This window comes from Phycodurus eques, chromosome 13, assembly GCF_024500275.1.
Source record: "Phycodurus eques isolate BA_2022a chromosome 13, UOR_Pequ_1.1, whole genome shotgun sequence".
NCBI lineage: Eukaryota > Metazoa > Chordata > Actinopteri > Syngnathiformes > Syngnathidae > Phycodurus > Phycodurus eques.
The window spans coordinates 22,119,851-22,135,629 of NC_084537.1; the positions used below are offsets into that span (position 1 = coordinate 22,119,851).

Below are 15,779 nucleotides of genomic sequence, written 5' to 3' on the forward strand. Positions count from 1 at the left end.
TATATTTGATTTAAGCCTGAAGTTTAAATATGAATAGCTTTTTAAAAATGTTTTTGTTTTTAAACGTTTTGTCAATCACTCACTTTTTGATTGATTGCCACTTGAAAATGGAAAGAACGAATGATGCACGGATCGGAACACCCTGTACATTACATTTGGAGGTAACTTGGCCAACACTTATTGCCGTTGCCTTTTTTGGGAAAACGGTGCACCCACATGAGCGTGTCTCCATTGCAACCTCGTGAGTAAGAGTCTCTCCAGACGCTGATGCACTTTTCTCCACCCCTCAGCTACCAAGTCATGTCATGAAAAAAAAGTGACCTCATGCTGACACGCTCGACAAGTAAACACAGTCCAGATTGTGCCCCCCCGGGTCACTTCAAAGCCAACGCACGCTGATAACAAAACAGACCCTCGGGGAGTCCCCTCCTGCGGGGCGGGGTGGGCGATAGTGGTGGCGTGGTGCGAGGGAGGCGAGGTGCGAAGTGGCTTTTGGCAGCACAGCACCTGCTGGCGCTTCACTGTCGGCAGCACCTCGCCTTTTGCTCCAGTTAGCCGATGGTGGACGGGGGTGGGGTCGGACATCGGGGTGTGATGCGACACACCTTCTGTCATCCCAGTGGAACATTCCGGCTCCGTGTGGCAACTGAAGTTCCTCCACCGACATAGGACCTCTCGTCGTAGACATTCCAGCGCTCGGTGGCGTGCCTCACGCTAGCGCTGACTCAGCATTAGCGGGGCAAGGGGGAGCAGGCGCACACCACTTCCAGCAGTTGGCACAGTTTTTTTTTGCCCAACACACAATCCATTTGATAGCAAATCGTCCCTTTGTTCCGGAGTGAAGCTGCCATTTTTTTCTCACCTGGGTTTATGGAGTATCAGACACCTACCATGAGCTGTGTCAGACCTTGATCCACATTTCCAAGTCGCGTTCCTTTCCACTGAAGGTTGGACTCCGCCAAGGCTGCCCTTCCTCACCGATTCTGTTCAGAACCCTTAAAGACAGAATTTCTAGGCGCAGCTGAAGTTGCAGTTGACTCGATTCTGTCGGCTTCGTCAAGCCGCGATCCTCAACTCTCGCTGGAGCGGTTGGCGGCCGAATGGAAAGCGGTTGGGATGAGAATCGGCCCCCCCAAATCTGAGGTTCGAGGGCATCAGTGAAGGGGCAAATACTGTATCTTCGGTTGACTGTAGACTCTAAATTGTCCATAGGTGTGTAAGTAGGTCTTTGTCGTTTTCTTTAGGTGCCCTGTGATTGGCTGGCGACCAAAGTCATCGAGATACAAACCCTAATGAGGACCATCCCTACAGAAAATGGATGGACAAAAGACTTGAAAATGAAGTCCACAGACAATAAGTGACCGTATTGTACTGTTGCTGCTACAGTATATAGCCGCCACCATTTGTTTTCCTCCTATAAAAACGTCACTGCCTCATACCGACGTTATCACGGCTCATCTCGGGCCAGAACTTTTTCCACACTAAATGAGCGCTAATCTCAGCATCAATAGCGTTATCTCCCATGCGGTGCGCTGCCTTTAAAGCCTTAACCTTCTCCCCCATCAGTCAGCGTCCTGTTATCAGCCTCCGTGGTTCTCTTGCGGGGCTCTGAGCAGCTGGATGTGCACCGGCAGCCCGCCGGCCTGTGATCACGAAAGCACGGACGCGCGTCTGCCAGAGCATCTCCGCCGCCGCGACGCTCAAAGGTGAAGGCGGAGGAATGCGCCAGGATATTTATGGCGACCGAGACCGCTAGCTCGGAAATGCAAACGATCTGCTTGTCACGGTGGTGGCAGGGGGTTGCGTGTATGACACGCTTAATTGCCAAATGTCAATCCGTGCAAATCTGCAGCCGCCTGGCGTGGGAGGGCTTCTGAAAATAGTAACTTCATCTCGATGGAAACATGAAGCAAAGCAATTGGAGTCCTTTGCATCGGTATAATGTGCGATATCATACAAGGACCTCGGAGGATTCCTAAAAAAAATATTCGTGAAACACTTCTTGTAATTTTGTGTTCCCCGCAGTATCGCGGTGCATCTTTCACACCTCTGCTATATCGTGGAATTTGATGCTCATTACAAACATTTCGAAAATACGAACTCTTCCGTTAGTTAAAACCTTTTAACACATCAGCAGAAATAGTTGTTCGCACAGAGCAGAGAGAATATATGCCTGTGCGAATTATTGTATGCTCTATGTGTGTGTGTGTGTGTGTGTGTGTGTGTGTGTGTGTGTTATAGTAGCATTTGTTTTTAAAAAAGGTTATTAACTACTGTAACATCGATGCTATTTTCCGTTAGCCCGTTAATGGCATTTTGCATTCTAAGTTAGCATTAAGCTAGTGGACTTTTGTTTTTGTGGTTTGCTTGAACATTTTGGTGTTTAAATCATCCATTGTTTTATGCGTCCAAGTATTTTAGTCATTGCACTTTAATAGGATTGCGGGGGAAAAGTCTTGTTATTGTGCAAGATCAGCAAGTTTTAAAATGAAAGGATTCCAGATGCACGTGCTTTTAAAGTAACACAATTAGAATGTATTACAGATCGAAATATAGAGTCCTTTATTAACTCTACGGGCAATGTTTTAAGTAACATTTTAACTACTACTTTTTTAACTATTCACTCTTTGAACATTCCTGATAGACACGTATGGGAGAGGAAACAGGAAGATGTTTGCCGAGCGATGCCACGAACGTTGGCATCTGCTTGGTGAAATCGATGCATGTAATTGATCGTTAACGATCACTCAAATGCCGAACAGCTACAAGTCAGTTCATTTTCTGGTTCAACTGTTATCACATGATTCCTTTTTACCATCACTGTTACCAATCACCCAAAAGCCAAAGAAAAAGCAAAATATACTTGTGAATGTAGGCCTTTTGAAGCCCACTTTCTTGAAGTCTCACATTGTAATTGTTTGAACTCCACTTTTGATATGTTGACAGGAAGTAGTGGTTGAACTGCAAATTGTTCCACTTTGTTTTAAGTCTTCGTATACAAACACCCAGGTCTCTGTGAAATCAAACAGTAGAATAAGTATTTGGCCTATTTCTCAAAATGTTTCTGTGATTGAGCCAAAGTTTGCCAGATTTTGACAAAACAGTGGGGCTAATTTACACAATACAGTCCCAACACTACTTTTCTGCCCATGACTTGGGAGCTAAGATGAGTGAAGATCCAGAGCCATTTTCAAGTGACACTGTCATGTCAAGCTAAAAGCTCAACTGGGCTGCAGTGTCGGAAGCACAGATGAGCTCGTGAAAGCGGCACACACTTGATTGTTGGGAAAAGTTGCTGGCGTAAACGGTGTGCTGTAATTCTCGAGCCTTCGATGAAAACATATTCAGACGCCTGGAAACTAAATAATAAAATGTTTCCCCCAAAAATTCCATATCTCTTTTAGGTGCAAGAAATTGCATTTCTGCAGTCCAGATTAGGATCAAGTACATCAAACATTTTGTTCCCTGGAGGAGCAAAAGGCCGTCAGCAGGGAAGCGTCTCCTGTTGAGGCTTGTCGGCCGAGTACAATAGCCCCGCTCTGAATAATGTGGCCGCGAGCTAGTTTATTCAAGCACCTTTTGTTTGCGCTCCGTGCTCACCTTTTCCCTTCACTGATGATCAGATAAGCAGAAGCAGACAGAAATGCAGAGAAACCCAAACTATCTGCTGAGATGGCCTTTCCGCTGCCTCTGTGGGTATTTCACAGCGTATTTCGAGTATGCGGCTATAGCGCATCCTCAGAAGGAGCCCGAGAAAATTCCTGGGAGGTGAATGAATATATTACAGGATGGCGCCTAATACGTTTCAGAGAACCGAAGTCATACCAAAGTACGGGGCGGCTCCTTCACAAGCCGCTGCAGTATTCAGTTTCACTATTTACCCATTAAGCTAAGCGTGGTCGCAGAGTGGACGTGTGAGTGTCTGAACAGCTGCACTTTGATGCCACGACCTGCCACTCAACGGGGGGTACACGCCCACAGCAAGGCCGCATAAATCAGCTCAGCACGAATAATCCCAAATATTTCAAATGTTGCAAATTGTTCTATTCAAACTTGGAAAGGACACTTTTTTTTTTTTGCTTTCATGTACAAGTATTTATGTATTCATTATTGTTTATATATTTCCTGTAATGTTTTATCATTTAGGTATAATAATATAAATTATTTTAATTGTATTTTTATCAGATTCATTTTGTATTTATTTGTATTCTTTTCAATTATTCTATATTTATTTTGTATTATTTTATTATTGCATTTTAATTTTTACCAGTCATTTTATTAGTTTTTTCCATTATTATATTTATATATTTTCTCATTTAATAATTTTTTATCAGTTTCATTTTTACTTGTTTTGAATTTTTATTTAATGTATGAAATAAAAAAATATTATTTGATTTCCTTCAATTCATTGAATGTTGATGTTCCTGTCTTTTCTAGCAATGCACTGCATGTTGACGACATCACAGGATGGCAATTTCTTCTTCTTTTTTTGCTAGCTCTAGCACGAATAACCAAATAAAACACAGTGTTATGAACATTTTGGACCATTGAAGGCCACCACACTTCATGGCTGTGCTCATCAATGCGGACGGGAGCCAAGCCGGTCAGCTAATGTCATTCTCGCAAGGGACAAAAGACCCTTCACAAAAAACATCTGAGGGTACTTCCATGTGAACTCACAAAGCGACAACCCTCTCGTGTTGCCACCCCACAATGCAATGCGTTCCGACAAAATGACCGACTCCCGTGTTATCGGCCAAAGACAAAAACTACAAACAAAAAAAATATTAATTGGTTGTTGTCTTGGCAATATTAGACGCTAGCGGAGATCAGAGTAGCCGAAGCTAGCGAGGCTAAGCGCCGTGCCGCTCATTTTCGTACTCTTGGACCCGCGCGGATGCATGCTTGACTGTGCATGGTGACAGGCAAGACAGGATTGTAAAAGCGCGCGATTAGCGTTAAAAGTTGGTGCGGAGCACTGTAGAAACAATTTAAGTCGACTAATCGGTTGGACCGCCGCGACCCGCCATGCATTTTTCATAACAAATAAAACCTTAGAGGTACATTTAACCCACCGATACTCATAATATATCATAATAAACGGGCTAACTCTTGCTATGGCACTACGGTGGGCTTCATAAAAACTGAAACGGCCTCTGATAACAACTAAAAAGAGGGCTGCATTAAATGCTTTGAAATAATAAGCGATCAAAACATAATAGCTCGTTTATTTTTAGTGCTGACGTCTGGTGGGAAATGTAGTGAAGATTTACCTGGTTTCACCTCTGCATCATGGGTTTTGTTTTTTTTAAACAGAGTAAACACATTAAGATGCACGCGGGTAAACACAAGCGAGGCGGCTATTAATTCAACTAAACGGCTAGGGCAACAATTACAAAGCAAATCTCATCTCCGTGATGAGATGTTTAAAGTTCTCTGCAGGTTTTTCTTTTTCTTTTTAATTCTCTGGTGTTAGTTTGCCTCACAGAGCGGAATGAGGAGTCAGTTAGCGAAATGAAAGTGGCTGCGCATCGCCTCTGCGCCGACCCGGAGGCCTCGAGCAGTGACGGAGATCCCCGCAGACAAACAAACCCCCGTGTCGTAATTTAAACTCAACGTTTGACCAGCTCGACTTATTATTCAAATGCTCCGAAGCTTGTTAATCCGCTGATATTAGCAGAACACCCCCACCCGCTCGGCACTCTTAATTCCCCGTCGCTTAAAGAAACAATGACAGAAATTCACCCTGATTAGCAACTACTGACAAGCTGGCAGCCTGTTGGAGCCGCCGATGCTCCGCAGGGCTCAATTTACGTGCAACTCGCAGCGTCTGTCAAAGCATCAAGTGACAAAAAGAAAAAAGCCGCATTTAATATTGCATTCTTCCTTCTCCGCCGCCGCTGAAAATAACAACACATCATGAAAGAATCATTTGTTAGTTCAACGACCGACTTGTGTTTTGTGTTTACAGACGCACACGTAATAAAGATAACATCGCTTCAGTTTCTTCGGAGATGACAAATTGTCGTTAGCAGACGAGCTAGGTGATTTTAAAATTCATGTTTTTATAATTTTAGCTTACTTTTTTTTATTACATTATATATATTTTTTATTTCATCTTATTTGATTGTTTTAGTTCATTTATTGATCGTGTTTGATTCACAGCGGACTCGTGGTGCAAATTCCATCCATACAATTAAAGTAGCTCATCAAGATATGGGCCGAAACACCTGTGTACATATTTTTTATTTTTAGAATTGAATTAAACTTTATTTCATATTGTTTTTTTGTTCATTTTTACAATTTTTGTATTTACATTCTTATGTGTTACAGTGTTTCATTCACATTTGAATGGGGTTGCAAAATTCTATACGAAAAGTGACTTTGGCAAAGTAGGACATGTTGGAATTTCCTTTTCTTTAAATTTGTATTAATCATCAATGCAACTCTTGTTTGTTTAAAATTTCTTCAATTAGTTTCTATTTTTGATTGGTATTTTTTTTCATTTAATTCATTAACAACAATGTTTTTATATTTTGGTTTACTACAATGTTTGATTCACGTTTTAATAGGGTTGTAATATTCCAGGACTTTTCAAAGTTGGAAAATGTCAAGTGGAATTGACAGGGAAAGTTTGCATATCGAAGCCGATTTTATGCAAACTCAGTGAAACAATAAGTGTTTTCGAGTATTTTGGAAAGCTCTGTATAAATGAAATGTACTATCAGAAAGGGCTATTTGAAGAAAAAAAACAAACCAAACCTCAATATCAAAGTGGCACCAAACCCACATGCGTTAACTGTCTTACAATCGTTCATTCATAGCAAATTTCCTCTGCAGCGACAAGAGTCTGAGAGTTAGGCATGTTTTTTTTCCACTGGTAGACACTCAACCACCAGATCGCATTTGAATCAACTATAACGGCTGATCCGCCATCTTGAGACCAATGCTTGGCCCGAGGCTGTTAATGATTTTTTTTTTTTTCCATGCGGAAACCCGAATGTCACAAATTCAATAATACGGTGCTTACAAATGAAATGGCCTGAGGTGAGAAATAAGATGGACCTACAACAGCGCCCTGAGGAACTTCTCACCTTGCTTTCAGACTTAAATTGTATGTGTCAAAGGCAACTCTGAAGTCCATTAGGATTTTTTAAAAACAGAAAATGCACTCACTTAAAAAGAAAAAGTCAGACATTACGCCATGTTTGCTGACATGACGTTTTACTGCAGGCGGTCACGTGGAAACTCGATCGAGTCAATCTGATCAATAACGTGAGGCTTTGATAGTTGCCCTCTGCTCAGTGAGACAGCAACATGAGCTGAGCTGTTATCGATTAGGACAACACGCTCATCTGATGCACTCAACATGACAATCTTTGGTCACCGGCGTCTGCACTTAGCTTGTCTTTTTAAACAACAGCTTTTGCCACTTCATTTCAGTGGCTCAGGGAGATGATTATGGATTTTCAAGATCACCTTTCAGGCTATTGGTTCGATTTAAAGAAATTCATTGAGAAGACATTACGGCAAATAATGTCAAATTGTGAATTGTTATGTAACTTATGAAGGCAGTAATGATAGAGCCACAATGAAAGGAAAAAACATACAACAAGACTATGGTCATATCAGTGAGTGTACTAGAGTTGTAGTAATCCTTTTTGAGAAAGAAGTCATAATCTTAAAGAGTAAAATTGTATTTTTTGGGGGTCAAATTTTTCGGAATCCTACAAGACTCGTGTTTTTTTGTTCAAGAAAAAAGTCGTAATGTTTGTGTGGAATGTAAAGTTTTGTATATGGTCTTTCTCTTGCCGATTTTTGCGGGTGCGTCTCGAACGTATCCCCTGCGATAAAGTAACATGAGATTAAAACTGCCCTCCCCCCCCAAATCCACTCCCTGAACATCCCCTAAGTATTAACCATCAATTCTCATTATTTAATGACACGACACAGCTGAATCTGAAAGAAATTATCCACCCATCTGATTAAATTACAGTGCTGAGTTCCGGTTGTTGAAGAAAAAGATCGCCGATGTAATGAACGTGACACGAGAAGACCCTCGTGCGCAAAAGCTTGTTTCACATCATGAAACAGCGTCGTCGCTAACAAGCAACATTCCTCCGGGCGCTTATTGGAAAAAAACAACGTGCGCGTTACGACGGGTCGGTTTGGGGGCGACTCGGGACAATCGCACCCCTGACGACAGCCTTAATTCTATTTGTTCCGCTTGCCGCTCGTAGAGGAATCACACTCACTGATTCATCGTCCGGTCAGCGCGGTCTTTGCCTTTAATGACCTCCACTCGACCCCACGACCCCTCTGGCCGTTTATATGTGCCTTGTGAGGACAGTTAGTCCACATGTGATGGAATGTAAGACATAAAAGGAATGATCGTCTGTTGGAAATCAACAAGATGAGGTTTTGAACATCTTATCTGCTCTTGAGTTGTCAGAGAAAATCTGTTGGATGGCTATGTTCGTTATTTTTGTTTTGCCAAACACAAATTTGATTTCATGCTTCTTCGATAAAAGGAAAATATGAATGTAATGCATTTTTTTTTAGGTGTTCGCCCATTTCGGAAACTTTATTGATGTATTTATTTGGAAAATTTCTGGACAATACAGAAAGAAAATCCCAAAATATTTTTGCGGTATAGCTTAAGAAGAGGCGGCACGGTGGACGACTGGTTAGAGCGTCAGCCTCACAGTTCTGAGGATCCGGGTTCAATCCCCGGCCCCGCCTGTGTGGAGTTTGCATGTTCTCCCCGTGCCTGCGTGGGTTTTCTCCGGGCACTCCGGTTTCCCCCCTACATCCCAAAAACATGCATGAATTGGAGACTCTAAATTGCCCGTTGGCGTGACTGTGAGTGCGTATGGTTGTTTGTTTCTATGTGCCCTGTGATTGGCTGGCAACCAGTTCAGGGTGTACCCCGCCTCCTGCCCGATGACAGCTGGGATAGGCTCCAGCACGCCCGCGACCCTAGTGAGGAGAAGCGGCTCAGAAAATGGATGGATGGATGGCTTAAGAAGAAATGCTAGGGCCTTATAAAAAAATAAAAATAAAAAATGTTTTGAATACTTTTTTTAAAAAAAATACTTTTTTTTCAATGTTAACAGTTAATTGTAAAAAGATTCACAAAGACTTTTTTTCAGAAAAAAAATCCAACACTTTTTTGCAACTTTTTCCCCAAATAAAAATCTTATAAATTCATATAAATGATTACTATTTTCCTACAGAAAATAGGACAATATTATTATAAATTCCAACTTAATTCTTCTAATATGCAAACTTTTTATTGAAAAATCCAACGTAATTGTCATAAAAAAATATTTTTTTATTTTAAAGAATTCCAAATTAATTAAAAGAAATCTGCCTTCTTATTAAATTATATTTTTATTTCAATAAGACCCTTTTCTCTAAAAGATGTGAAAAGATCCATGTAAAAAAAAAATTCCTTTTTACTCTCATAAGATATAAACTATTTTCTTAATTTCTTTTTTAAACTTTATTCCCTTAAAATTCAGACTTTTGTTCTTCAAAAATACCATGTTCTTTTTTCCTCAATATTGTGACATTATTCTCGTTGAGTTGCGAGTTTTTTTTTTTTTTTTTAAGTACAAAACCAACCATTTTTGAATATACATTTGATGGCTTCATTGAATTTGATAATTTGAGCAAGTCCAGTACGGATAAAAACATCTCCAAGGCCTATTCCGGATCTGCTCGGTTTATATTGAAAGTAGTAATGAGCCCCGCTGCGATATTACGTCATTATTCTTTTGAGTTTTTAAGTAATGCCCTTACATGTGGGAAAGGAGAGCCACAATTGCTGAGGCACTTTTCAGCCATTTATTGACCATCGTGACAGCAGCAAAGTGTTGTTTCCAATACAATTAACGACTGGAATTCTGACTTTACTTCCGTGCTAACGGAGGTTAGCGATCGACAACGGCGCGTTCCGACTTAAGCTACAAATTCTCGTTTTCACGCCGCCATAGGAACAGAACTGTATCGTAAACTGAGGACCAACTGTATGAGCAAAACAGCGCTTCAAAAAAAAAAAAAAAGAAATTAAATTAAAAAAAAAAAAGGAAGTGGCCCCTCGCTCTTCCCTTTTCTATGAGGAGATGTTGTGAATAAGAAAGGAAACCTCGCTTGCACCTGCTGTTGATTTCTTTCTACAGGAGCCTGGAGCCGCCTGGCCGAGGCCGGCAGCACTTGGGAGAGCTTTGCGGTGACTCAAAGGTGCGAACTGGTCAGATCGCAGATCTTATGTCAGTAGTTTTCCCAGCACAAACAAAGACACACACACACACACACACGTGCGTTTGGCCGCATCTTTTTTACTTTTTTACTTGGCTTTACTTTTTTATTGCAAAAATTACTTTTTTGCAATAACAAGACTTTACCCACATGAGATCTTTCCCCCCCCCCTCAACATATATTTCACATGTAAAATCATGACTTAATCAATGTAAGACTTAGTTTTTTTTTTGTTTTTTTTTTAAAAATAGAACTTTTCTCATAAAATTACGAGTCGTCAAATTAGTACATTTATTACTCTTTCTGCGCGTGCACGATTATGGCTTCACTTGAAAAACTTGTAAAGTTAAAAGTTTCCTCTCATAAAATTACGACTTTTTTCTTGCAAAATACGACTTTATACAACGTTTTGATAAAAACGGTATGATTCTCGTCTGATAAATTTATGACTTTATTTGCGTGACATTTTCTTCGAAAAAAAAAGACTTCTCGTAAAATAATGATTGTTATTGTCGTGAGATTATATGTATTATTATAAGATTATGATTGATGAAAAAAAAAAAAAGTCGCTCTGGTTGACAGTTTCTCCCGCTTCACGTATCCGCCAGGCATCAGGAGTATTTTTGCTTCATATTAATCTTAGTTTACATAGGTTAACTTGTTACAACACTTGTATGACACTTAGGACCGTTCAAACGCGGAGTTAGGAATTACGACAGCAACAGTTTGATCCCGGAACGGACTAATTCACTTCTCCATTACTTCCTGTGGGAAAACAACTTTGTTGGACTTTGCAGGTTTGATTGTTTCCGTTGGAGTGGAAACGGTGCACACAAGTCAGGCTGAAGAAGGCGTCGTGGGCCCTCAAAGCCTCTAACAAGTGTGTGCCGATCAATATCGCGCGTATGTGTTACATTTCAACACGGTTTTGATGTGTGCTGGGCCCGGGAAATGGGTTCAGGCTTGATTTTGGGAGCTGAGTCACATCCCCCGTTTGCTTTCGAAACACACTTGGATTAAATATCATAAAAACACGCAAGATTGTGGCCAAACTCTACACACACACACACACACACACAAAATGCCATGAGACTTTTATTTAAGTGTCACGAGAGTATGAAAACCAACCTGCATTGCAGTTTTAATATACAATCATCGGAGTCACGCTTACATTCAATATAGTATAAAAAAATATAAAAGGAAAAAATACATTTTATTGCTGAGTAAAAACTGAGGCACTTTAAAAGGGGGGAACAAAATGGTCCCTACGCGAGTGCTGGCAATCTGTTTGTAATGTCTGTGCAAAAATTCAAGTTCCCTAAGTAACAATGGCTTCGGTATTCCCATCGTGTCCTTTAAACTTGATGTGTCCGAGCAAAGTGAAGGCACAGGAGATGTCGTAGACATGCAAAAAAAAAGTGCATGAATAGCACAGGTAGTGTGAGTGAGTATGTAAGGCTTGAAACAGGAAGCTATTTATTGCAAAAAACAAAAAAAACAAACAAACAAACAAAAGAAAAACCTTGAAATGGACCACTGGTCCAGGCAAAAACATTCCCTGACGACGACTTCCGGGCTTGGAAATTTGCTTTCAAAGCAAACAAACAAAAAAATATATATGTGAAGAAAAACAAGTCTTGTGGTCGTGGAAGAGAGTATCCCGTGCGTTCAGTGTGCTACGCAGCAAGCGGATTCCTCGTGCTTGTGCAGCAGCGACATCCGCGAGAAGGTCTTGGAGCAGTTCTTGCATTGGTACTTTTTCACATCCGAGTGGGTCTGCAGGTGAGCCCTGAGGTTGGAGCGGTCGGCGAACGCCCGCTTGCAGTGGGGGCACGAGAAGGGTTTCTCGCCTGCCAGGAAGTGACACAACAGGAGACCACGTTAAGACACACTGTGACACACACGCACATGTGCAAACATGAAGCATTTTGAAGAGTTGCAGAGGGCGCTCATGGGCCGTTTGCGCTCCACGAGGGCAGTTTATGCAACTAGAAAAACAAATCTATAAAAAAAAAAAAAAAAAAAAAGCACAAAAGTTCTCCTCATGAACGCAGCTCAGCCAGCATCAGTTCGAATTTTGTTGTCGTCGTCGTGCTCCATCTTGGGCGAGTTTGTTCGAAAATGTGCTTTTACGGACGAGCAGGTTGGCATTGAACAGGGATTTCCCGCGCTGTGGTGCGTGCCAGGTGGCAGCCTGGTATAATAATAACACCATTTTTTTTTGTAAACAATAAAAAAAAAAAACAATATGAGTAAGTCCCCTAGAAAATGAATATGCGTATATATTCATGTACGATTAACCTTTTTTTCCAACATTTGATTCCTTTTGTCATAAAGTTCTGACTTTATTCTGTAATATTATAACTTTTTCCTCGAATAATAATAATATTTGTTGCATATATTTATGACGTGTTCGATTCAGATTATTATTTATTTTTTTCCTCAGAAAAACACAGCTCTCGTAAAATTATAACAATCTTGACGTAGGATGGGCTGAGGATACGCGGCTTTAAAAAAATACAGATTCTGAAAGGAAACATGATTTTAAAAATGTATTGTTTGTAATTTGCTTACGAACAGGTGTGTGCGGGTGAGAGGGGGGGGCTGCGTGCGAACTCAGGAAGTTGAGGGGGGGGGCTGCTTAAAACAATACGGAGTATGAATAGAAAATGATGAAACATAATCCCTTTATTAGCTGCAAACAGGTGCGCATGGTGGAGAAAAGGTGTGCGCCAACTCGGTCTGGCTTTAAAAAAGGGGGTGCGCCACTCAAAATATTGATTCTGAAATCAAACAGGAGTAAACGTAAGGCCTTTATTGGCTAGAAATGCTTTGGGGGGGGGGGGTGCGCAAACTCTGTCTGGCTTTAAAAGGGTGGTGCGCCACTAAAAAATATTGATTCTGAAATCAAACAGGAGTAAACGTAAGGCCTTTTTTTTGTCTACAAATGCTTTGGGGGGCGGGTGCGCCAACTCTGTCTGGATCTAAAAAGGGGTGCGCCACTGAAAAGAAATCTTGAACCTGAAACGAAACATGATTCATTGACTATAAACAGGTTGATGTGGAGGAGGAAGGGGGTGCGCCAACTCTAGATGTTGATGGGGGGGGGGGGGGGGGGGGGGTGCACAGATTTTGAAAGGAAACATGCTTTTATATGCTGTCATGCATTCATTGGATATAAATGTGCGCATGAGGGAGGAGGGGGTGCGCCGACTCCTTCCAGTGCACCTCCATCATGTTTTACTGTAATTGAACGCCTTTTTGGACTACAGATGAGTATGTGGGGAGGGAGGGGGGGTGGCTCGAAAGAGGTGCGTGGGTTAGAGTTCCAAACCATCGGTTTGGAACGTGAACCGAAGGTTTTCTAACAAATGCGGTGCACTTTATAAGAAGAGAAGCGTCGTAAAAGGCCTTCTGGTCCCGCAAGGCTCAACTCACCGGTGTGCGTCCTGATGTGGCCCTGCAGAAGCCAGGGCCTGGAGAAGGCTTTGCCGCAGATTTTGCACACGCACGGCAACGTGTGAGTCCTGATGTGCATCTTGAGCGCGCCCAGGCTCACGTACTCCTTGTCGCAGTATTTGCACGTGAAGCACTTGCGGGCCTGCAGCGCGTCGCAGTGCAGCTGCTTGTGCTTGACGAGTCCCGAGTAGGTCGAGTAGGACTTGGCGCACTGGACGCACCGGAACTTGTCCGCGTCCTGCTGAGGCGGCGGGCCGCCGGGCTCCTCCTCGTCGCTGCGGGGGCTTTCGGAGCCGCTGTGGTCCTTGCAGGAGGAGGAGGAGGAGGACGAGAGCGACGAAGGGTATCCGGACAGCGGGGACAGGTCGCCGGGCTGCAGCGGGGAGAGCGGAAGGCTGCTGGTGGTCCACACCGTGATGGGGCTGTACGCGGCCGGGCTCAGAAACTCCGGCTGGGGGATGACGGGCAGCGGGAGGCCCTTGTACAAGTGCGGCATGAGGAGCACTGAAACGGAAGAGGACAAGTCAGCAAAAGTTGGGCACTTTCCAAAACTTTGCGCGCAAAGTTGCCCCCCACCTGTTGGACTCTCCAGCTCGCTGTAGTTGGGCTTCTTGGCGGAGTTGATGTGCTTCTTGACCAGAAACGAGCGCGGCATTTTCAACGCAATTTCTTTATCTCTCCCACCCCCCCTCTTAAACAAGTGAGAAGTAGACGTAAGATAGCAAAAAAAAAAAAAAAAAAAGAGAAAGAGACGGAAATCCTGCTTGCTCAAGTCCAGCTGAGGAGAGTCATGTTGGAGGCCGACGAGTGCAGTGCAGAGTTGCGCTAAACGCCAGTAAAATAGTCCCGAGATCAGGTGCGAGGGCGGAGCCTCGGCTGCTCATTTGCATAGCGTACAAGCCGTCGCACCAATTAGAAGGCGAGCACGTGCAAGGGGGCTTGGCGCGCCTTATAAAGCAGTGGGCGGGGCTAGCCCAGTAAAACAGGTGCAACTTTTTGTTGCTGTTGTTGGCAAGAACGTTCGCGAGGCAGGAGACAACGAACCAAGAACATGAAAGCAAAAAAAAATAAAAAAATAAAAATAAAAAAAGGGCTTGGACACTTTTTCACTCAAAATAAGCAATTGAATCACAGTTCATTGAGCTTTCTCACTTGTACTCGAGTAAAAGTCAAAATCATTTTACGTTTGCTTGTACTATCGATAAAAGTACAATTAACTTACAAAAGTGATAGTACAACTACTTGAACAAGTACTTGTACATAAGTACAGAAGTAAAAGTACAACTACTTTATACTTTTACTCAAGTCCAAGTAAAAGTATGTGTACGAAATTCCCTCTCGTAGATTTGCATCCACTCACAGCAAAGTGATTGATTCTATGTTCAAACACAGTGCACTTAAGTTTTTTCTCTCTTTTTTTTTTCTCTAGACACTTTTAATTGTACTTGAGTAAAAGTACAACTACTTTGATGGCATTTGGCAAAAGTACAAATAAGTCAACAACAACAAAAAAATCTGTTCCAGTAAAGTTTTGTCACAGTTAGAATAGAGTTAACTTAAATACTTAAGTGTCTAAAAATGTTTTACCTCATCAAAGTAATTGTACTTTTATTCGAGTAGATTTGTGTATACACTTTTCCTGCGTTATTTGCAGCCTCCAGTGGCCTGATTTCTTTGCCTCTTTTTGGTCACATCGGCTTGCACTGCATCCCATAGTTCGATAGCTTTCCGACGATACTATAATATGTGAGCGTCCTTTTCTTTGTATATGCGAGCAGAACTATGCGCTGTTGACGTGCATCATCCGCATTGTCATGAGGCGAATGCAGCACATTCCCCAGCCACTAATGCAATAAGGCGTTTGCTCCTTGAAATGCAAATGTTAAAAAAAAAGAAAAAAGTGCCCCCCCCCCCCTTCAAGGTCAGACATGATAATGATATTAGTCCCCCCCCCCACTCTGCTTGCTGGAAGTGAACATTAAAGTGGAGCAAAGTTGGCGGTCGACGCCCCCTTGTGTTCAACTTCTGGGGGGCGTTTGAAGAACATCTGAGCTGCT

General features: G+C 42.2%; 1 protein-coding gene across 1 annotated transcript; it reads right to left on the minus strand.

The window, feature by feature from the left end:
* Positions 1 to 11,351: 11,351 nt before the first annotated feature.
* snai2 (snail family zinc finger 2) lies at positions 11,352 to 14,515 on the minus strand. Its single transcript, XM_061694185.1, has 3 exons — positions 14,299 to 14,515; positions 13,702 to 14,226; positions 11,352 to 12,113 (listed from the first exon to the last, which is right to left on the minus strand). The coding sequence occupies exons 1-3, from the start codon at positions 14,375 to 14,377 to the stop codon at positions 11,932 to 11,934; spliced, it is 786 nt and encodes a 261-aa protein (XP_061550169.1). The 5' UTR covers positions 14,378 to 14,515; the 3' UTR covers positions 11,352 to 11,931.
* Between the last annotated feature and the right edge of the window lie 1,264 nt (positions 14,516 to 15,779).